Source organism: Macrobrachium rosenbergii, chromosome 5 (assembly GCF_040412425.1).
Source record: "Macrobrachium rosenbergii isolate ZJJX-2024 chromosome 5, ASM4041242v1, whole genome shotgun sequence".
NCBI lineage: Eukaryota > Metazoa > Arthropoda > Malacostraca > Decapoda > Palaemonidae > Macrobrachium > Macrobrachium rosenbergii.
In genome coordinates, this window is record NC_089745.1 from 32,310,698 (window position 1) to 32,336,454 (window position 25,757).

Here is a 25,757-nt window from a genome sequence, read left to right on the forward strand (position 1 = left end):
ATTTACAAGCTAGATGTAACAGTAAATATTTGGGCCAAACTGGTAACGAACTGGATTACCGTTATGCAGTTAGAACAGAACATGTGACAAGTGTAGACTGGAAAACTCATCTGAGCTAATATTTTGTAATAATATTATTAAAAGAATTAATATTAAATCAGCTTTTAATAAACATTCTAATAAACAACTTATAAACCTTATTTCCGGACACTTTAAACTAGATAGTATCCTTGTTTAAAAATTGTAGGAAAGTACAATACCACCTTGTAGTGACTGCTTTTCCACCAAAAGCTGTTTAAGTGTTCAAGTGTTTGTATAGTATTCTTACCTATTATGTGGTAATGACAATTTTGTTTAAATTACTGTTTACATACATAGAGTAATAATGTCTTTGATTTATAAAGTTTCCTTTTCATGTATGTTTTCTTAATTTTACTTTGTACCCTGAAGATGTAAACATAATACACCAAAGCACATGGTGCCTGGTTTTTAATCTTTCACTTTTCCAGTGGTTTTCTGCGTGTACGAGTATGTGTGTATATATATATATATATATATATATATATATATATATATATATATATATATATATATATATATATATATATATATATATATATATATATATGTGTGTGTGTGTGTGTGTGTGTGTGTGTGTGCGCGCGCACGTGTATGCGGAGGTGCACGCTAGTATACGCACACTTGAACACTCATGCTTTTCTAATATTTAATTGTAAGCGGGTTCCAGATACACGGAAGACAGTATGTCACAATCAAGTTACTCTGTTACTAAAAAAAAATATTAATGAATTTTAGTCGTACCACAAAGTCAAAGTATTCATGCAGTAGGAAACAAAATGTTTTTAAAATTTTCCCTCATCTAGCGATAACATAACTGTAAAATTCTTTTACCCAAGGAAGAAATCTTCACACAAGAACGGGAAGAGGCACTCGGCTATGTTGCAATAGTTTTTCCGTGTTTCAAACATTAAATGTGAGCGCTATATGCTCGTCAGAAGCGCAACAGGTTTTTTAAAATGTAGATGATATTGGCGTAAATTCCTCTTCATTAATGAGTGTTTTAGATGAATGAAAAGCGAAGGGAAAACTAACTTAAGACTCAACGTTAATAGAAATTTGTTTAGTTTAGAAATGATAAATATCCAACACTTTGATGGCAAAGTTTTTTTCAAGGTTTTGTTATGTAATGCCCATTACACTTCGGTAATATAAATAAGATATCTGAAACTACCAGCTATGCAGTCTCCAAGATCTTTAAAAACATACATCACTAGATCTAATTGTCAATAAAAAGTAAATCAAAATATACTTTAAGATTTAACTTGAAATATACATTTAAATTATTAAAACTGGTGACAAACACAGACCCCTTCAAGAAATTTATAGTATGTCACAAATACGAGATGCATTTACGTATAAGGGTATGGTACTAAAAAAAATTCTTTGACGAAATATGCAGAGAATTATGAAAAACAGTCTTTTCCAGTTACATACCTCACAGAAGAAATAATTGTGAAAATAATTGTACTCGTTTATAATTCTAAAATAGGAAACTCTTTTACCATATATCAAAGCATGGTTAATACTAATTGCCATCGAAGCCTGTGCGGTAAACTGCTGAATAAAATAAATATGTAAAGAACATGAAGTGGACATGATCCAGTCAAATCTAGTCGAGAATACAATGAATGTGAAGGCCTGCTTTTACCATTAAAACAAGAAAACCGAACTTCCAGGGAACAATGGGTGAAGAAAGAACACCCAAATTAGCCCAACAAAGGATATAGCCAGTTCGACATAAAACATGGCTGGAAAGTCCTTTGTAAACGGGACTAAATGAGCTAACAACCTTTTAGATGTTTAATTATGCAGAGCCATTGAAAGTGGAGAGGCTCATTAAATCTTAGAGTCCCATTAATGCCGGTTACATGAGCTCGAGGCTACGGAGACAAGTTGTCCCTCAACTCCAACCTCAACTGCCTTGTGTCCTCCTCAGTCATTCCTTGCCTTGCAATCCCAGAGGGTCTCTCGCATCTATTTTTACCAAATGGTGGTGACACCAAGGACTGAATATTTTCCCATGTTTCTTAATACATATACTTCAATGACAAATTTTGGTAGCAGGTTTACTTGGAACAAGGGTGTTGCTTATGTTCTTACGCTTAATTCCTTTACCATATATTTATGCATTTCTTTCCCTGGTGGAAATTGGAATTACGATGAAATGATTTAATACTCTGAATCAGAATGTAGTGAATTTACGGATACAGTAATAAGAATTTAAACATTTTATTTTCAATGTTCTAATTAAGAAGATAAACGGCAAACAGCATCATAAAGTCTCTCTCTCTCTCTCTCTCTCTCTCTCTCTCTCTCTCTCTCTCTCTCTCTCTCTCTCTCTCTCTCTCTCTCTCGTTATGAATTTAAATCGTGTAAAATGAACTAAAATGTGGAAAATTAAATTTCAGGGAACCTTGTGGCGTACTTCCTTAAATTATCTGTGCCAATGAGGAGAACCTTTTATGTTTTGAATTAACAGGTAAAAAGTAAGTTAGGTTTCACCGATGTTTATAAATGAAAATTTGCCCACTTGTTTTAATGACATTCATCATCACTGTGGAAGTAAATGTTTTACCGAAGTAATAATAAACTTTATGTAAAATATACTCTATTGCAAAAAATACTATATCATCTGCAAATGAAAAATAACTGCAATAAACGCAGAGCCTCGACATATCTACAGTAAATGAATGAGGAGCTATGTAAAAGTAGAGAAAAATTCAGCAGTAGAAAATATAAAACAGTAGCAATCGGAATGAATTTTTTTTTTCTTATCACAGTCTCATATACAATGTTTTGAAAGTATTTGAATGAAAGAATTTCTTATTCTACATTAAAAAGTCAATTGCAAAACAGCATATAAATATATGGAGATTATCGCTATCGCTTCCGGTAAAAATAATCACTATATGCTATTATCTAAGAAGTGAACAGCGAAGCCAATAAACGTACCAGGAAATGAAGTCAGGTCATTCAAATGTAATCAAGACAACAAAAGAGTGAAACCCTTCTTGCCACGAATAAGAAGAAAACAAGCTTTACAGAACCCTCAGTTAAAGAAAAAACGTAAAATTCAAACTCTCCTAATAAAAGATGCAAACAGTTCAACATGGATGGGGAAAGTCTTTGTAAAAGGAAATAATTGACAATAGGGAAGCTCATTAAAAATATGTCTTATTAACGACGGTAACGCTTCAATTTTCTCTTCCCGTCGCAGTTTTAACATTTCTAATATTCCTTTTTATTTACTATATAAAATTTAGGCTGCCATCCGGTGTTTAAGACAGTGGTGACTGAACAGCAAGATAAAGAGATTCAGAAAATACGAGATGAAGCACAATGATCTAAAGGTGGAACGGGGAGAAGACTCCACAGTTGCATTAGGAAATAAGAGAGGGGTTGGACAGCTAAAACTTGGGTGCAGCTAAGGGGCAAAGGAACGCTGCAAGCACTCTTCAATAATGCCTTCAGTGCACCACGCGTGATGCACTGACGGCGCTGACCTCCTACGGAATCTCTAATACTGATGATACGGATATTTGAGCGATACATGTACAAAAGAGATCCCCTGTTTCCCCCATGACTGTATAAATATACTTCAATAAAAAATTAAAAAAATAAATGAAAAAAGTTAGCTTTATTATTAATCTGTTGCTACAAACTCAGCATCTTGAAGCAAAGTGTTTGGTTTCATTTTCATTTTCTACTTTTAACTAAATTCTCTATCCATCCAATAATGAATTCACAAATCTGAACCAAAATCCAAGTGTTAACCTTCGATTTTTAATCACGTAATAATTTTTATTCAACTTTCTCCCAAGATGTAAAATCTCTCTCTCTCTCTCTCTCTCTCTCTCTCTCTCTCTCTCTCTCTCTCTCTCTCTCTCTCTCTCTCTCTCTCTCTCTCTCATGAATTATAAGAATTGTATTGTATTCAGGAATAAAATGCCAGGAATTCAGCCCTGACACAATTTATGGTTTGCTGTTTCAACCAGACCCGAGCCACCTCGTGTTTTTGCTTCCTTTTTGAATTCAGCGGTTGCTAAAATTTCTTTATGTATTTGTTATTCACTCAGCTAAACTGTTTGTTCACTACGCAGAGTTAGTGAATTCTGATACACCATTCTTTGCAAGTAATTAAACTGTTAGTGCTTCTAGATTCAATTTAACACATTTGCACAAACACACACACACACACACACATATACATATATACAGATGCATGTGTTGGTGTGTGTTTTGATTGCTCAAGAATTATTGCAACCCAGAGTCAAGGAAGAAAAGAGAAAAGTAACTACCGTTTGTCGTGGACAAACTTTAATTACCATTTCGTAGACAAACTTGCAAACTAGTTTGTCTAAGAAATGACCGTCAAAAGGAGTTTAGCAACCGTCCCATATAGTGCAAAGAGCTGCAACCCCTTTAACATAAGCAACCCACACAGCAATCGAGCATAACACAACAGGGCACAAAACCTTGAAATTCACCAGCTTTTCATCTAAAATTTTGCAGTTTTTAGTGATCGGAACTTCTAGGTGAAATGTTTATTACATCTTTCTCTTAACACCTTACCTTTCCTTCTTGTCTATTAGATTCTGCATGTTCTAATCTTATCTAGTTTACTTACTTTCACTATTTCCTATTGTATTTTAAGAGATTTAGCAATCCTTCTAAAGTCTAAGCCCTTATATCAGAAAAACAACTCACAATTCCAAAAGCCAAGTATCAACCATAAAATACAAGAACACAATGTCTACCCTCTAAAATTAAACCCAAGAAATGACAACTCGAATAACAACTGGGACATCGATCGCAAAAACAATAAAGTGAGAGAAAACTCCTCGAAAGGAGGGAAGTGAATGGAAAAACTATGGCCTTCACATGCTGATGCTACATGAAAGAGAGCCACATTACTCGATTTAATCTACTCGACATCGGCAACAGACAAAACATAAATCTCTCTATATTTTCACCATAAATAAACATGAATCTGTATGCAGCCACCAAAATGAGAAATAAAATGTTTCACATTACAACGGTTTGTATAGGTCACTTCCAAGCCTTTCATTTTGACTACAATTTACAAGTAATAAACCAGTATTGAAAAATGTTGCAGTTTCATCAGACTTTACTCCTGGCAGTTTTTCTGGTTTCATTAATATAACTTGGATCTATTCGCAATTTTTAGCACAGTTCTAACATACGATTTTACATGATTCGGAATTACATTAACTACTTGCGTTGCCAATACGCGTTAAGACCTTACACTCCAATGAAATATGCAATCATAAATTCATAATATACACAAATGTATTATTAATAGCCATAATAACGACCTTCTTCACTACCCTGAATTTTTTTTAACACATTTACCACAAAAACCCCAAAACCAAGGGTAACAATACGAGACCTCCGCACCCACGAGGTTCCAGCGGCGTCGCACTGATATGAAGACAATTTAAGCTGGTAGTGATAAGCGTACCTAATGAAGTGCAATGAAGTCGAGAGATTCTAGGATGAATAAATATATATATATATATATATATATATATATTTATATATATATATATATATATATATATATATATATATATATGTGTATTATATTAAATATATATAAAACACTGTATGAACAGTGTTTTTATTTATCTTCATATTATACTGTTATATTACAGTAAAGACATTCATATATATATATATATACTGTATATATATATATATATATACATACACACATATATATACACACACACATATATATATATATATATATATATATATATATATATATATATATATATAATGAATTAGTACTGATGCTGTTCTAGCACTCTTTTTTTCTAGTATTTGTCCATGCAGCCTCTGAGCACCACGTCTTATAATAAAAGGGTTAAACAATTAATGAGGTAAAACAGCTATGAACGGTAATTTTATTCAAATTAACTACGACTTCATAAATTTAACGAGCATACGTTTAAGCATTTCACATCGTTGATGAAAAATTACACGGTTAAAATTCTTTTGATCGGATTGACAAAAAACCTGGTGGCCTAATATACAGAATTCCCATACGCGTGCACCTTCTCTTGGTCATTTTCTTCCTCCCTCAACTTATTTCTACGAGTTCTCATTCCACCTCGCGAAGGGAATTCCACAACCAGTCGCCGATCAGCTGCGGATGTGGAAACTGTGAGATACAATCTACGGACGCCGTGCTCCTGATTTGATACCCAGATAATCTCTGTTATATTGATGGCTCCCGGATGGGACGAGATGGAGAGGCGATAAGCGGTCGAACAAATGGTTATAAGGGTAGCACTGTCTGGAGAAGTTATCAGCGTATGCATTTAGCAGCAAGAATGAACGTAAGACTTTCAGTGATAAATTACCCTGTGTATCATGAATGTGCAAGTCCACCGAGAAAATACAACAAAAAAAAACGCAGTGTTAGAGACAACACATATACCAGCAAAGTAAAGAGGATTACTTTCAGGAATACGTTAATAATAATAACTTGAGCTTACAACTGCATACAAGAAGTCCCATGTGAATGCAAGTACAGGGTCGACTTTTTTCCTACGTATTCCTACGCAAAGCTTTCGACACGCTTTGTGGTCCCACTAAGGGTACCTTAGGGCAAGGTATGAAAAAAAGAGAGATTAATTTACACTACAAGATAATGATTTTAAAATCATTTTACCCATCTGTAGCCTTACAGTTCTAAAGAAGAATAATTTTATATAATTATCCATAGTATTCCAAAGTAAATCTTGGAACCTAACTTAACGCCGGAGAACATGGTGTGAACAAACTTGAATTTAGACTTCATGATTTCAGGGTTGTATATAATTAGATGTTTACGCGACTTCCAGCTATTTTCACTATTTCTCAATGACCTCCCATGGAATGAAGCACCGACCATTATAAAGCCCTCTTAAGTCCACTTTACCAAAATGGAAGTTTGGTTGAACTTTATCCTGTTATTTGTGAGAAGCAGAAAATGTGAAAAATCTAACCATACATACATAACTACATAGATACAAGTACATATTCGAAGTGGAAATGAATGAAATTATCATCATAATAATATAATTACGACGATATTGAAATGAATAGGGACATGGTTAACAACTAGCATTTAGAACGAAAAATAGTTTCATTCTCATTTATGTTACCCATAATTTCACAAAGAAAATTCCAAGTGTAAAGAAAAATAACCTCCAATGCAGATACGCACACGCACAAACACATACACACACATATATATATTATATATATATATATATATGATATATATATATATATATATATATATATATATATATATATATATATATATATATATACACACATATGTATATATATACATATATATGTACACATATATATATATATATATATATATATATATATATATATATATATATATATATATATATATATATATATATATATAGGTAATCGTAGTTGAAAACTTGAAATGTCCCTATTTTATGAATCTGGATGTAAAAAATTAAACAAGAAATAAATACCTAATCCTCACTGAAATAAAAACTGAGAGGTTCATTAGCCACTCATATGGAACTTGAAATACGACGAGACAACACCCATTCTATTTATTCAATGTTAGAATCGTTAAAAGCGTCTGCATTGCTTTGTAAAACATCTGAACTCTAGAAAAACAGAGTACCATTAAAAAAAAACTTAGTGTGCAAATAAAAACGAATGTATTCCTGACTTTGTGAGTAATACATACTTTGGGCACTTGGCCAGAAATTCATCGAAGCCTGATACTCTCAATGGATAGAAGAAATGTATAAAAAATTTCGGAAGAACTTCGCAGGTTTCTTTTAATCGTGTGTTTATTCCTCTCAAATTGAGAATTTAATGGATACGATACTAAAGAACGATAAGAATTCATTACTAAGTCGATTTTCAATAGTACGAAAGTTGTTATTTATAATCAATAACGCAAATATTTTTCTAGTAGAAAAACTAAAGGATGAATGGCATGCTGTACATTTCAAATCTCGGCAGAAACATTAAAATGGCTTTTAAAAGACAAACATAACTCACTACATTGTTAATTATATAATTCTGCCCGAAGTGTTTTATTACAGGATTAACCAAGACTGGTTCTGTGAATTATGTAAAATATTTTAATCCATCCCACGTGACCAAGAATAAGATATGTCATCCATGAAAATCTTACAATTAATTATTAAATTTTCTTATCGAAAGCTAATCACACATGCTTAAGTCGCATTAAACAGAATGTTATATTCTCAAAAAGGACAGTCGTGTATGTGTGCAAATCCTATCTGTTCGTTAACGCATAGTGTAATGTATAAACAAATGCTGTCTATTTGACGAAAGTTCTTCCTTGATTATGCAATACATAGTTGCGAAAGTAGTTCTTCAGATCTAAGTCAATACGGTGGTAGGGAGTCAATAACATTTCCATAATGAAGTAAGACAGTATCTAAACAAAAACAAAATTTACCACATCACCAAGAAAACAAACTATTTTCCGCATTATAGGTACTTTCAGTAATTGACGAAGTATTGTTCGGACACATTCCCTTTCTAATCCACTGTAAATGCATGAATTTGAGTCAAATATATATGAAATTAAAAGCACCAAATTTAAAGCAATGATTCAGCCAAACACTCAAAAATGATTACATGCAAAGTAAATTAAGCGACTTTCAGCCATCAAGCTACTATATGCCCTAAGATATCAAGCGACAAGCAATTCGGGGATTTACATCTAAATTCTGGATGGAAAATACGTGTTACCATGAAATCTCCATATACGAGAAATCTAAGATATGCACATATTTTTGAACGAACAGTTTTCCGTTGGTCGGTGGTTGTTTCTTTCCGTCTACTGCCTACAAAATATCTCTTTCTGCTTAAGTTTTCCTTCATAGCATTCAGTTCATTAAAACTGAAAATTCAACTTCGCTGGGACGATGAATTAACAATCCCTCCCACCCGCCTCCACTCATCTTCATCATTAGCGCCTGGACTTTAGTAAGGACTCTGGGTTGCCAGTGATACCGGTCCCTGAAGATAAGTTTAAAAATGGGTTACATTTAAATATTGTAATCAATTAAATATTTTCCCTAATTCTTCTGACATACGCTTAACCTGGTATACTTTGACGTAAAAATATAAACTGCTACACAGACAATGGCACATACGAAAACGGTGATGCGAAGTGTGTTTATTGCACCATAATATTTTCTCGTATATGATATGACCAACGCATCGTATGTAACTTGTTCAACAACGAACATCACATGATTTACGGATACTGTCGCATAACTCGAGAAGGAAATACGAGAAACGCATGTAATTAATAATTCCTATTCTAATTTCTGAAACTAGCACATCATCCATAACTGATAGCACCTACATCAGCTGTTCAATGGAAATCATTTTCTTTATTATATAAATAATCAAAACTGAAACAAGGCTAACTATACAGTCAGCTGTTCAATGGAAATAATTTTCTTTATTATATAAATAATTAAAACTGAAAAAAGGCTAATTATACAGCAAATTACTATTATCGTCATTTGAGAAAATAATCAATTAATACTGAAGTAATGAAAAGTTCGGAAGCTCCGGTTAAAAAAAAAGAAAAAAAAAAGAAAACAGAACGCTTGTAGCTTTCATAAGAAAGAGTTTAAGAGTATCACTAAAACGTTATCTTACAAAAAATGTTGCCGGTGCCTGGGTTTCGAAAATAAGTACTCCTGTCATCTGAACGTACGTATAATACTACTGCCGTGGTAATAACTGAAAATTAGTATTATGATAAGTAGACTTTGTTTCTAATAATAATAATAATAATAATAATAATAATAATAATAATAATAATAATAATAATAATAATGACGATGGTGAGGGCAGGATACAATGACGATGAGAATTATTAATGATAATAAATCTATATGATTAGTATTAAATATTTGTTATTTTTAATGTTGCTTTCCTAATGCTTAAGTCAACCACCAATGTAAATGAAATGCATATAACGTTAACCGTAGATTTTGTTTTTCACAATTTCCTGATGGACGAGTGCATCCGATCAAACCAGCCACCAAACAAAATTTGCGAAGACCAATATCATTGAATGTTCCCTATGTACAATTGTGATTCAAGTGGCCACTTATTAAAACTAGGAGATTTTGATTGAATTTACACAATTAGGCACTACAATAATCTGTGACTGGCTATTATAATTAATTTGTTAGAAGCAAGAACTTCCTTTTGTTTAATTGGGAAAATACTCAGAATTTCATATTTTATCCACAACACAAAAATACCTATACAAACACAACACACACACACACACACACACACACACACACATATATATATATATATATATATATATATATATATATATATATATATATATATATATATATATATATATATATATACTTTCCGTATAAATAAGCAAAAAGGAAATTTTAAGTAAAAGTTAATTAAATCTAAACTTCCACTAACAAATCTAAAAAAGTAATCAATCTTGGCGACCTAATGTAAAAAGAGGAATAATTAATAGACAGACATATATATTGAAAGTTGCATATGAAAGAAGGGAGTATAAATCATAACCATTCAATAGCCAAAACTACAATCTACCACCATAAGATTTGCCCTAATGAGAATCATTACAATCGAAACTGGTGGTGCCTCGTACGGCTGGCAGACATTCGTTAAAGAGTCACGGTTGGAACTTAGCGTAACAGGGAGGTGACCCAGCTGGAGGGATCTGTCAGTGCTACCTCAACCGTTGGCGAGGTGTAACGTTGGCTAGTGTTTGCAACCATTCAGAACATTGTATACAATTTACGGAGCTCGGAGGGTGATTCCACTTAGGGAAGTAGATTCGACCTGCATACGTAATTCTAACACGTGCAACAAGACTAATCACTCTCATTTACTGATAAAAACTAAAACATTATATGTATTTGGAAGAAACGTTAATATTGCAAAGCAGTTTGTGAAACTTTATCCTTTACGTAAAATTCCTTATTTTACCGTACCGTAAAATACCGCAAACGCTTCCATTCTAGTGAGCTAAAAAAAAAAAGTGTTAGATAAAGATGATCGTAAACTACGTTTAAACTGTATCATAAAAAATACATACTCTTTACTAGTATGAATATTCATCATTCTAACTTCTAGTTTTACTACGATCGCGATCCTTTACAGAAAGAATCTCTCTTATAAATGCCTTATAAAAGCACAGTTAATTATGAAATGGTTTCGAAAAGGCATGCTCTAAAGACATCGTTCATAAAAAAAATATAAGTTGTTAATTTTGACGAGGTTACAAACCAACTGACTGCTAAGATTCCTACACCAGAAGAAATGGAAAAAAGGATAAATATCTGAACTCCCAAGAATATCAGCAATCACGAATCACGAGAAATAAGTTTATTTTTACAGTAAATATTCTTGAAGTTCAAAATTCTATCAAAAAAACACTGTCAATTTTGTCAGACAAGATAGCATTCGTTAACAGACAACAAACACTGATCACGGGCGTGATGAAGACTGACACGTGTGGGCGCCCATGGACTAGGGCGGCAGCTTTGATTAGCAGCCTCTTCTTGCTGTCAGCCACAATCAAGGCAGAAATGATACCCTTAGGTAGGTCATTTGTTTTTATTGTGTTCCAACGCATGCAAAGCCAACCCAACAATATAATATAATAAAATATAATATATATATATATATATATATATATATATATATATATATATATATATATATATATATATATATATATATATATATATTATAAGTAAGCTTGTAACATTTGATCTTAGGAATAAGTGACAGAGCGTTGATTCGAAAACAGATTTTCTGCGTAATCAAAAAGGAACAGCTCGTACTCCATGATAAAATTTTACATTATGCTCCAATGAAATTCCACCAAGTATTCGTCTTCATTTCCTTTACTGGATTAAAACAATATTATAAAAAAAATTTAATTCCTCATACTATACCAGCCCTCCTCAAACAAATCTGGGTAGCGCTTCCACACATATTACTACAGATAAAGATAAATAATGATAGAAAATGGTGGAAAAACAGAATATTACCTCTCACGGTTTCTTAAATGATATATGCTCTAGGAAACAGAATTATATTAAAAAGAAAACGTAAGGTAACAGAAAACTAAACATCCCATTCTACTAGGTTTTGTTTATTTCACTGGAAACTGCGCCTCTGGTTCATCTCGGATACCTTATTTAGAAACGTTACGCCGGAGTGAGACCAAATGCAGTAACCCTTAATATGCCAATTGATTAGTTTTTATTTATGTATTTTATGTCAAACAGCACCTACTGTTGTCTGTTATTGACTTTATAAAGTATATTATATATTATGCCTTATCGTTATTAATCATCCTATAGTTTCCATTTTTTATCTTTTTTTTATTTCTTTTCAAAGGATTCTCTTCTATGGTGTGAAAGCTTGCTCATAAACATCAATAATAAGAGAACCAAACGACCTTCCAAGACATTCTAATAAACGCTGAATCATTCCAATGGCATTTGATTTCCGATATCAGCATAAATGTTCTCTTCTTTACGCCCTCTAATTTCCACTCGAACAATAACTACCCACCACGAAAAATAGAAAGAAAAACTCCTAAACTTTCAGAGACAATAAGAATGTGTCTCTCTAGTCACCCCCTCCAATCGTTTAGAGGGTGAGTTGTAATGTAATTTTACGCTTAGTTGAACAAGTTCTTATAAACCGGGCCTCGGTCGACTACCCTGATGAAAGTATCAATGCGTATTTCTCGTTCGATTGTGTCTTCCGTGTTTTTTGGGCCAGACGACGCAAATTCCAATATCGATTCTTTTGATTTATGTAAGGTTTCCAAGATACCTATTTGGAATATATGAGATTTAAACAAGAGCTTATTATGACATCTATATTATACACATACATACATATATATACAGTATATATATATATATATATATGTATATATAAAATGTATGTGTATGTATGTGTATATATATATATATATATATATATATATATATATATATATATATATATATATATATATATATATATATGCATATGCCCTATTTCTGTTTGTAAGGGCTGCAGGTGATGTCGGAAGGTGAGAGCTTCACGGCCTTTTACTTGACCCCATTGAACCCTAATGCCCAATTACAGATGGGTGGACTTGTGGGCGGTATGCCGAGAAGGATCTACAGGCCAAGCAAACATGAACTGTGAGCAACACCACTTTCACTGACTAGACCCTACATAGGTCGCCACATCCCTATGCCACACAGACACAAAAACATATATTTAGCGGCAAGCGTATTCAAAGAATATGAGAAAATCGATAACTTAATAGCTCTTCGTGGCTATTACACACATATAGATATATATCTGGCAAAATGGATCACTAGATTCTGTATGCTTGTAAATTTTTCAGTCTACAAAGTACTAAATAATTAAACATTGCGCTATGGTGGTGAAGTTGAAACTATTCAACTTTTAGAAAACATCTTTCTGAATTTGACTGAAATGTGTATATATGAGCTGGAATAGACTTATATGCTTCTTCGCGGTCGAGTGATTCAGGGTAACCTCACCCTGACATTTCGGGTGCAGGTCTGAATCCTGACACAGGCGTCCGAATTTTTTCGTTCTTTCATCCATACATACCTATCTATTATATATATATATATATATATATATATATATATATATATATATATATATATATATATATATATATATATATATATGCTGACGATAATTTTTATCTACCTAATAAAGAAAGATATTAATAGATCTGGAAGTAACTAAGAAAAAAAATTTAATCGTTTGCGCACGCCCACACGACAGTACATACGCTCGGCTACTCAGAGAAGGCGAAACTTTTAACAGGTTTAATTCACCCTCCCCTCCTTTAAAAATGATAGGTAGAGAAAGAAAGAGAATGTTAATAAATCATATTCAAATCGAATCACTCCAGCTCTCTCGCTAACTTTCCAGCCAGTTTTTTCTTTTTCAACGTCCCAGATTCATTAACAGAGAATTAAAATTTTAAACATTTTTCTCTGCATCTATATTCATATCTGCTACTTACTAAATTAAAATTCTCATTAGATATTAAGAATCTTGAATGTCTTATCTAGATGTTAGTCCCTGAATCTTGCTTCCATTAGCAACCTACCAGCTTCCTTACCATTCAAATTCTTCTCAAGTCACATCTGAAAACGAATGGGAAAGAAATGTTGTTTGGGATACACATCCACTTTCTTCCCTGTAATTCTGTCATTTAAATGTGATAAAATCATGTGGTTGGACAACAAATGACTACTGAATGAACATCAACTTCTAATTAATTTGTGTCTTATATATAAGCCTCTTAGTCGATACTATTAATGACAAGAAACACTAACACAAAACAGAAAGCATAGTCCCTGGTCACACTGACATTGGAGGCAACTGTGAAATTGGTCTTTCAGACAAAAGTGTTTGTATAAAATTCAATACTTCCATGGGAAAATAAACCTTCACATACTAGTGATTTTCAAGTAACCATTCTAGACTTATAACTGAGACCTGTTCATTTATATTTCCATTTACATATTTCTGTATGCATACACTTTCAAGAGATTTACTTCTTAGAAATAATTCTATTTATTTGTTTTTATAAATATCAAGATGACAAGACAGCGTATCGTAGGACACACACGCGTGATACACTTATCACACACTTGCATACACACACACACACACACACACACACAACACAATATCCATCTATATATTTACTAAGAGATCAGAAATAAATACTAATAATTTTATTATTCATTCGGATACACAATGTGTATTGTAAAATATATATTTCGTTCCCTCCTTATTCAATCTGCAAGTATTTTCTTGTCAGTTCTTCCTCAGATTTTCGCATTGGAAACTCTATCCATTCTTCTTACTCCGCAGGTGCTTCACAGACACTTTCTCTCAACTTTCCACATTTTTTCATTTATGGAGATTCATTTAAAGACCAGTGTTTCGAGGGTGTTCAAAGGACTCCATTGAATAATTCCTTCACTTATTAAACCACTCATTAATGAGATAAATGTACCGACTTTCGCACGGCGCTTTTGGTGTAACTTCTATCGCGTCTCTTCGGAGGTACTCAACTAACTAGTAATTAATTACCAGTGTAATTTTCTTATATAAACAATACGATTTTCAAAGATAATTCTTTTATTTTATTTTAGTTCTTTGTGGATTATTTCTCTCACGAGAAACCATATCGTACATAATTCTCTTCCGTTTAGTGTTTCTTGGAATATCAAAATATCTTGAACGTTATCAGGTTCTCTCAATAACACACATAAAAATCCAAATAAAAACTTGACGACGAATGGTTGCTTAGAAAAGGGAACGGAAGCGCCATGATTTTATCACCAGTTTCTTTGTAGAAGTAAAGTGAACAGAATTACAGAAATAAAGCTGCAACCAGAAACCAATGCATCCGTATATAAGAAGTATATTATTTCTTATGCTAAAAGCCATCATTATTAAGAAAAGATAAATAAAAAAACCTATGTCATCTGTTATCTAGAATCATCTGCATTTCTTTTACCAACTTATAACAGACATGACTCATATCTTTGAAACAAAACTCTAACGGAGAAACATATTTGGAATACACAATATTGTTTAAACAATAACTGTATTATTCAAAGAAACAAATCGAAGAGAGAGAGACAGCTCCTGATACGCAACTATCGAATGAAAGCCACGAAGATTCACTCTGTCTCCGCAGTGAGATATATTTTTGTGCCTGGCCTGATAAGACCTGTTTGCAAATTGTATACCTTGTTGGACCGATAACCAAATACCCCAGGGATTTCCCACGTACCACCACCCACATACACTAACAAAATGGACAGAACTTTATCTTCTCGCCGCTGATAAACCGTATCTAGAATATCTAAAAAGAAAAGGAATTAAATAATTAAATAAATACACATAAAAATAAATAAAAACTGCACTCAAGTTAGGCATCCTGACATCGAGTTTCTAATATTGTATTAAGGGTAAAACTCGAGATATTGTCGTATCGAAGCAGTATTATAATTCAATTAAGTTTATTTACATCTAGGACTTATTTATTCATTATGATATACAGGGTTTAAACTTTGCGCATACGCAAATCATCACCAACAGGATGCGCCTCGCTAATATAACCGAATGCCAAAAAAAAAAAAAACTTGTACACAAGATATGATGCTAACCTTTATGTTTACAGAAGGAGAGAAACAATAAATAAATATATAAATAAATAAATAACTTTTGACGGAACGCCAAAAAAGAGAGGCGAAATTCTTTTCATAAAACTTCACCATGGCGATGTGAAAATTGTTTATTGTATTAAAAGCCAGGAAATTGAAAACAATCATCTAAATTATTTTGGAAGATAGGTCACAAGCAACTAAGCCTTTTCTCCCAAGTTATACGAAGACGGAACGTGAGGAAAGTAAAATATTTCACAATTTTGAAGAGGACAGCAGGAAGGAATGATCGAAGCGACTCCCAAGTTAAAGATTTCAAAGCAGCCCTTGTGAGAATGCAACGTCTCACTGGTACCAAGCAGTATATACTTCCCATACATTCTAAACCGCTTCCTAAACTTAAGTAAACGGTTCCCAGTCAGTAGCACCTTGATTTCTCTGACAAAATTAGTGCAACGACGTTCTCGGTTACCACTTCAAGGAATTTGGGCCTGTTACGGTCTAAAACTTCTGCTAAGTCGCCAAATCAACATTTACTTAGTCTTGGTCTTCTCCTCCTCTAGGAATTATAAATTATACACCATTTCATCCATTTTTTTCATTCATTGAGCATAAATTAACCACCTCAAAATAATAAAACGGTCACCTCAACTATGTAAACCCTTTCAACACGCACATGCAGCAATATATTATATTAAATATATATACATACATATATGTGTGTATATATATGTGTATATATATATATATAGATATATACAAACACACACACACATATATATATATAGATATATACAAACCAATGTTTACACACACACACACACATATGTATATGTATATATATATATATATATATATATATATATATATATATATATATATATATATATATATATATATATATATATATACACACACACACAAACATACATATACAGCAATTTGCTTACCTTAGCAGGAGGTGTTTTCAAAACAAATCGTGAAAACAGACATGGCTACAATTATCACTTAACAAATGAGCCTGCAATGATCCCAGTATGGAAAAAAAAGCTTTTAGAACATCAGCACATCCTGGATATGGCGGCCATATTGTTCCATAATCTCTACCACAATGCACTAACTCGTTCTATACCTTTCTCCACACCCTCCTCCTAATACTTTCAAACTGTACATGTCTCCACATCTCAATAATGTCTTGGTGACTATTTAGCTGATCAAAACATTTATCACTTGATATTTTCGCATGCATTACCATTTCAGCCCTTCTTATTTAACATATGCTGCAAAAACAGTTAATTTCAACACTTGCTAATTCTTTATTTCTTGGTGACATTCAACAAACATTCTTCTCTTCCCTAATGGAAAACTGGCTCGACAACCTCTTACTACATCACAATATTTGCCTCTGTACGGTTGCATTCGTCATTCTACCTTCCTTACTACGCCTATTCAATGACTCGCCTCTTTTCTAGTGGTACCAACACCCATTTGCATTTAATAAGCAATACATTTTCCACAGATTTTTTTTAAAAGACTGCAGGGTGTGGGACTGCATGAGGATTTCCTTCCTCCATAGGATTCATAACCCTAAACTACGTGCTCTTTTATCTTGAGACACTGTGCACTTGTATTCCATACCAATTAAAGGCCACTTGCACACACACTACATATACATTATATATATATATATATATATATATATATATATATATATATATATATATATATATATAATATATATATATAATGTATATATATAAACACCACATGCCTTATTATCCTTAAAAGGGGTGGTACTAGAAGGTTTATCCATTCTTGATTTCAGCAGGCACTTATCGCGTGAGGTTGCTAGCCATATGCCTGCTCCATAGGTTACTGAAAAGCACCACAGCTACAAGCTTTCCTTACATGTCCGTTAATTACTGGCCACATGGCTTCAACCTGATAGTGACCACTAAGGAGACAGCGATAAAAGATGGCAATCTTTAGCAAGTATTCATGAGATGCAGATGCTAGTCTCACGCCTGATGATTCGCTGATGGCGTCTGATGGTTTTATTACGGCAAGCGAGCAACGTTGGGCCTATCCAGTACTTACATGTGCGACCCGCAAAACAAGCCCTCAGTTATCGCATGGTTGCGATTAACGTCCCATTGAGCAACTAACAGCAGTTTCCTCTTGAAGGTTTTGACTTCCGGAAGTGATAGCCTTCCTCATTCTAATTATGCACTGCATCAGCATACAAAGAAGGGTTGTCATCGTATGTCACATATCTTTACTGCCACCACACCGGCGAAACAGTACTCTGCGGTTTGCAGATATTTTGAAACTCTGTCGAAGACTCAACTTATTGACAAATTATACATCTATACATCTATATATATATATATATATATATATATATATATATATATATATATATATATATATATATATATATATATATATATATATATATATATATATATATATATATATATATATATATATATATATATATAAATCAGATCCAGTTACATTCTTAATGCAACAAATACAGTTAATTCTGAATGTACTGATTAGGCACTTTACCTCCATAACTTATGCTAAAAATCGATTAGTCTGTAACTTGGTAGTTTATGGACACTTCTATGCGGATTATCAGTAGCGATGCAATTACAGATATCGACCTGTCATATAACTCCTGTCAATCAAAATAGTTTCTAAAACATTTGGAATAATACCTAAGGATTCTATCCAGACCTATTTTATATCTGCTGTATTGCCTAATGTAAATTAATTATTGTATAATACTTCTAACAAGAGAAGAATACATTAACCAGATAAGTTACAGATATTTGGTTACGCTTATGCCCAGCATAAAAATGACTGCAAATACAGGTTTACATTACATAGTAGGCGGAGGTACCTGGCTAGTCGAAAGACCTCGACGAAATTACAGCTCAATTAAAGACAACGGCGTCGTTGACCTTAATCAGACAATGTCAGACATAACAAACGAATCCGTCAATCAAATTTGTTAGAAATATGAGTTATCTTTACTTCATATGGAAATCAGACATATATTGGCAACAAAAAATGTAATTTTTTGTGGACTGTGGACGAGCAAATGTAGCAAAACGCAACTTTCATAGCAAGGCAACAAATTAAAACCAACTTTTCAACTCAACAAAATGCAAACATTTTTCAAGGACTTCCATATTTCAAGATGTAAGTTGCATATGAGTTCATACCAAAACGTTCACTTTAAAAAATTATTTTACATAGCAATAACTGAAAACGAATTGCTGTTCATATAAGTTCACCAAGAAAAATATGATAAATTATTCGCTCAATTCACTTCTCTTTAGCTTTTCATAAAAGACATGTGGTTTATTTCACTAATTTCATTTTAAACGAAGTTTAAATTAAAATATGGGAAAATTCTACCAAAATGTAGCTAAACGTCTGAAATTCACAGAATAAATATCTGTTATCAAAATGAGCATTATCACAGCTTATATACACAGTTAGATACATACATACATACATACATATATATATACATACATACATACATACATATATATATATATATATATATATATATATATATATATATATATATATATATATATATATATGAATACATAAGATTTGAGTTGGTCGACAGAAATTAAATTCGTGTGTGGTTTTTCTTTATTATTACAAGTGAGAACAATATACTGCTATGTACAAGTGCGCGTAGACAAAACGCGATCCTTGAGACAATGCTCACGGCAAACTGTCCAATCATGTGGGCGATGCAATGCCTCATTCTGGTACACATATGCCGAGAGGCCCCGAATTTATCAAGGAAAGAAACAACAATTTTTTTTTACATCAGAAAAATAACCCATGGATATTAATTTACTAAATGACATGCAACACTCATAAGGGTAGGCTCAGTCATACATATAATTCGTTTCAGACCTGTCCATTCCCCCTTATGAGAAACCTACCCACCTACAGAGGGCCACGGAGGGATTGTTCACTGACAATCAAAAATCCATAAACTGTCCAGACCGATCACAGCACAGCTTACTCTCAGCGTAGGCGTGCCTCTGTGAGTTTCGACTGTTCCGTGCGTACGTATATCAAGCTCAACACACTATTTGGTGGCGATCATCGGCACTTTGGCTAAATCTCATCACAAAAAAAGGGAAGGGGAAAGGCTTTGCGAGATATATGTCCTTCCCCAAGTTCCCACTGCTGATCAAGTATCATAAATTTCATTCGCAACATAAAGGTGTTGACCATTTTCTCCATCCAGTCACTCAGTATTTTTTATATTCTTCTTGAGTTGTTCTTCCTTTCTCTTGCGTTCCGAGTAAATCGCGAACTACTTCAGTATTCAGGGGAATCATTCTACAGTATTTACTTTTAATTAAATGCCATTGCGAATTCTTGGGAAATGTGAATTTCCTAAAACTATAAAAAATGTCATTGCAAAATATTTTAGTGATAAGATCTACCGTCGTAAATTGAGCCGAGCATAATTGAATACTAATGAGGACAAAACAGTAGTTCGCTAAAATATGGGCTCTTTGAGTTTATCCCTCAATCATTATCGTATGCCCTTAAATAACTTTCGACGTTCAAAAGAAAGAGCAAAAGTGATAACTCAACGGACAGTACCAAACATGTAAATATCCATAGACAGTTCACGTACAACCACGGACGTAATGGGGAAAATTCTGTGAATGACAACTGCAATTCATAACAAAAGTAAGTCATTTCAATATAGCTACGAAGTAATAAAGAACTGACCTGACTATTACAAACTCGTTTAACACGTCCTGCTTCGTCAAACACAAATTAATAAATTCCATGGAATGAGATGACAGTGGAAAAACTTCTTGTTGTCATAATAAAACTAGTTATAAATATAAAATCGAAGTATAGACTGTAGAATTAAGAGAGAGAGAGAGAGAGAGAGAGAGAGAGAGAGAGAGAGAGAGAGAGAGAGAGAGAGGGGGTCGATACTTCATAGCATCATGTCTTATCCCCACATTCTTCAAGTTTTACGCTAATGACAATAAAGGAAGGCATCTATCAATTCAAGAATATTAAAATTGATAGTAACTGAACAGAGTAAAATGTACTTGCAATAAAAAAAAATTGCTGATCACAGTAAATCAATTTACTTCACTATATTTTCTCCAGCAAGCTTTAGAGATGAACCTAAAGTATTTTTTTTTTTTCCATAAAATAGAAAGTGCAATATATTAATGACCCCAGGATGAAAGAGAGTTCCATCGCAGTACCACATCATAGGCAAATTATTCGGAAAGTTGATGTGTACCGGACGCTCTCCGAGGCAAAATGTAAACAAACTGTGTAGCAAATGCATGCATTTTGTCATTTTGGCGATATTTCTTTTCGAAATAATCGAACATTTTAGGTTCAATCGAAAAGGTTGCAGTCAACATTTACAGTGGCGAAGTCCAGGCTGGTGTAAAACATTGAACAAATTATGCACATTATATATATATATATATATATATATATATATATATATATATATATATATATATATATATATATATATATATATATACATATATATACATATATAAATAATATATATATATATATATATATATATATATATATATATATATCATATATACACACACACAATCATCATTGCTTCCAACGCAGTGTAACTCAGAGTGACTCTAAGTTTTCCCATATCATTTCCAGCCTCCCATATTTATATATATTCTCACCCATGTATGTCTATTTCGAGAAAAATTTAATTTCCTAGTTCATTTTCAAATCAGTGAAATAGATTCCTAAGTTTTCAACATTTACAATGAAGTAATCACAGCCTGCCAGAACAGTGTGTGTGTGTGTGTGTGTGTCAATATTTACAATATAATACATATAGAACATATATATATATATATATATATATATATATATATATATATATATATATATATATATATATATATATATATATATATATAGAGAGAGAGAGAGAGAGAGAGAGAGAGAGAGAGAGAGAGAGAGAGAGAGAGAGAGAGGCTATGATCTCCTGGAAACTTGAGACCGCCTGTCAGATGAAAGGTAATCGTCATAGTGTTTAGGCGGTTTCGACGTGTTTGTAACACGCTTTCTCTGCAGGCGTGTGGAGCACCTTATGCGTGTGAATGCGTGCGCGCACCAGATCCCGCATTAATAATACTATTTTTACTGCGCATTGTATTTTACACTCTAGCACAGCTTTACCGATTACTGATACGCTCATAAAACTATTCCTGTGTGTATTAATTTGCTTATTAATCAAATGTTAATTCTCTTATTTTTTAATATTTTACAAAATTTTTTTAACAAAAAAGACACCTCAAATAACGAAATAAAACACTGTATTTATGTGCTTGCATACATACATAAAGGAAATACTCCGCGCATCTCTATCTACCCTGGTAGAAGATATTGATTATCTTTCCGTATATGAAAGCTTTAATTTTATTAACTGTGATCGCTAACATATCACCTGCTTATTCTGCATATTTTAGTAATAACGTGTAACCTTCGGCTCCAGGATATCTTTTGCACGACATAACATGCCACAGAGTCGAGTATTCTTTTTAAGTCTTCCTGTATCTGCAAAGGATAATGCTGCTAATGACACACTTGCTCCCACTGCTTTGTCCATGCTGGAATATTATTCTTTCTAAGTGCCATCACCTTCTCCAGATCTATCTCCTTTAAAAAACTGTTCTATTGGTAGGCTTACGTTTCTCTCAACAATGGCAGGTATAATTTAGACCCTCTTCCGATATCATCATAATTAATATTTCGACAGGAAACCTCTCTTCTCGCCATTAGTGTCTAGTTTCTAAAATTTGTGGGTGCACTTCTTTTGAAGTGCCAAAAGGTCCTTGTGCCAAAGTCATGATGCCTACCATTCGCATTGCTTTAGAACTTTGGAACAGTCTTCCTCTTACTGTTAGTGATAATTTATCCTTAACAAAATGTACAACTACGCGTCTACTTTTGTTTATAATTTATATATTTACCTGCGCTGTTTAATTCTTCTATATTCTATTTATTATCATAGTCTTTTTCAGTCTGGTTTTCACTTCTCCTACTTGTGGGTAGTGCAGTCACAAGAAGCTTATTTCTATGTCATTGTTTTACACGAAACTTTACATATTAATAACAATAATAAAAATAATACATTCCAAAACTAACTGGTTATTAATGAAGGCCGTTATTACAAACAAAATTAGTACATATACAAACTGTTTACTATAATCAGCGTTGCATGCACTTTCAGTATCCCCAAGGACTCCTAATTTCTCGATTTACACTTACTCTTAGGACATGCATAGATGACTTGTTAAGACTACCTTATTCCAATAAAGACAGTGAAGGTTAAAAAACAGTCACGAAAAGAAGAAAGTTTTCATTTACTTGTCATTCATACTTAAATCCTCGAGATATTAATGTATGCAATATTAAAAATGTAACAGACAAGACGATCAAAGGTTTCTGTGGGATATATATATATATATATATATATATATATATATATATATATATATATATATATATATATATATATATATATATATATATATATATATATATATATATATATATATTATACACACACATTATTTCATCCCTATTGTATATACAAGAGGCGTTTGTGGTTGCAGGATGATAAGAAGAAAAAATGAAATGTCTAATAAAGCATTTTATCAATTTGGTACATATACAAAGGAGGCCAGAAAGGGTACTTAAACAGCAAGTGAAAGAGAAAAAGAAGGCATACAATAAAAACAGAGGAGATGGTGCGTATGAACTTCAAAGTGCGCCTTCGTTAGAGTGTGACCGGAGAAAATAAAAAAACAGCGACAGAAAAACAGATGCCCTACCATGAAGTGAATGCTTGAGAAACAAAATGAGAGAATTAAGAATAAAAGATGCAGATGGTGAGAGACTGTCTGAAGAGAGTGCAGTCTTGGGCTGATGGAACGAGCACTTTGAATATCTGAGGAGTACAGAAGGCTGAGCTGAATGACACAAGAGTGGGAAAAGCCACGCAAAAGGCTAGTCTAAGCATACATGTGCGTGCGGAAGTCGACATGAGGGTGGCAATTAAGTGGCTGTTGAATGGAGACACGAGTTGATCGGATTACAGGTGAAATGACGCAGCGCGTGATGATAGGCAGTGTGACTAAAACCAGGACTGGTAAAGTATGTCTGAATGAGAGGAAAGTTCTAAAGGAATAAGTGAGACGAAGAGCTCTTTTCATAAGAGTAACGAGGATACAGTAGGAGTTATTGGGATACAACATCACTAGGTATACCCGTAACATAGCAAGCGGCCTAAAGATGCAGTGTTCGTTAAGGAACAATTATGGGGCAGAAAAAAAAATACATTTATATTGTACAAAAGCACCCAGAAAAAGCTTATGACAGAGTTGATGGAGAGGCAATGTGGAGCATGTTGAGGATGTATAGTTTATATGAGTTGTTGAGATCCATTATAAGTTATCATGAAGAGAGAGTAGAGCGTTATACAAAGCAGATGGAAGAGTGCCCGGTTTGTGGTAAAATGTGGCCCAGTTCAGGTTGTTTTGTCTCAAAGGGCATTCATTATCTTTAAGTATGGGGTGTGGGAATGTCTAATACTTGCAGATGGTGGAGTGCTTATTTGGGATAATGAACGCGAACTTCAACAAGCAGTAAAAGATTTTGGGAGATTTTGCAAGAAGAGAGAGTCGAGAATAAATACGAGCAAGAGCAAGGTTACGAGTGTACATGGAAACCAGGAATGTGAAGAATTAAGAGTTAGAATACTGGTTAAAGAATCATGGGAACAGATTCTTACGTGTATCTTGGATTAAGCATAATGAATGATGGTAGGAGGAGAAAGGAAACGCGTCACAGAATAGGTAAAGCAGGGAAGGTAGCAGTGTGTGCGCAAAGGCTGGGAAGAGACCTGGACTGTCTACGAAGCCAGGGCTGTTATGCATAAAGGAACTGTTATGCAAACTGTCCTTTATGGAAGTGAATTGTGTATGCTGAATGCGAATTAAAAACCTTACAGGTTTTTTTTTTAAATAAATATCTGCATAGCATACCTGGTGTAAGAAGAACTGCAAGGATGAGAAATAGAGACAGGAAGTGTTAAAGTTTGCGTAGGTGAAATGACTGATCAGAGTCTTTTGAAATGGTTCATCCACGTGTGAACAACGTAAGAAGATAATTTTGTGAAAAAGATACATGAATCGGAAATGTTAGGAGGATTGACGTGAAAGAAGCTAAAAAAAAAATTGCTGGATAGAGAAGTGAACAATGCATGTGTACAAAACA

The 25,757-nt window shown here is 33.2% G+C and overlaps 1 protein-coding gene across 1 annotated transcript in view; it reads left to right on the forward strand.

The window, feature by feature from the left end:
• Positions 1-10,895: 10,895 nt before the first annotated feature.
• LOC136838639 (glutamate receptor 1-like) overlaps positions 10,896-25,757 on the forward strand; it is a 527,409-nt gene continuing 512,547 nt past the window's right edge. Inside the window, exon 1 of the mRNA XM_067103948.1 lies at positions 10,896-11,757. Coding sequence (XP_066960049.1) covers positions 11,655-11,757 — 103 coding nt within the window. The 5' untranslated portion in view covers positions 10,896-11,654. The remainder of the gene's footprint in view (positions 11,758-25,757) is intronic.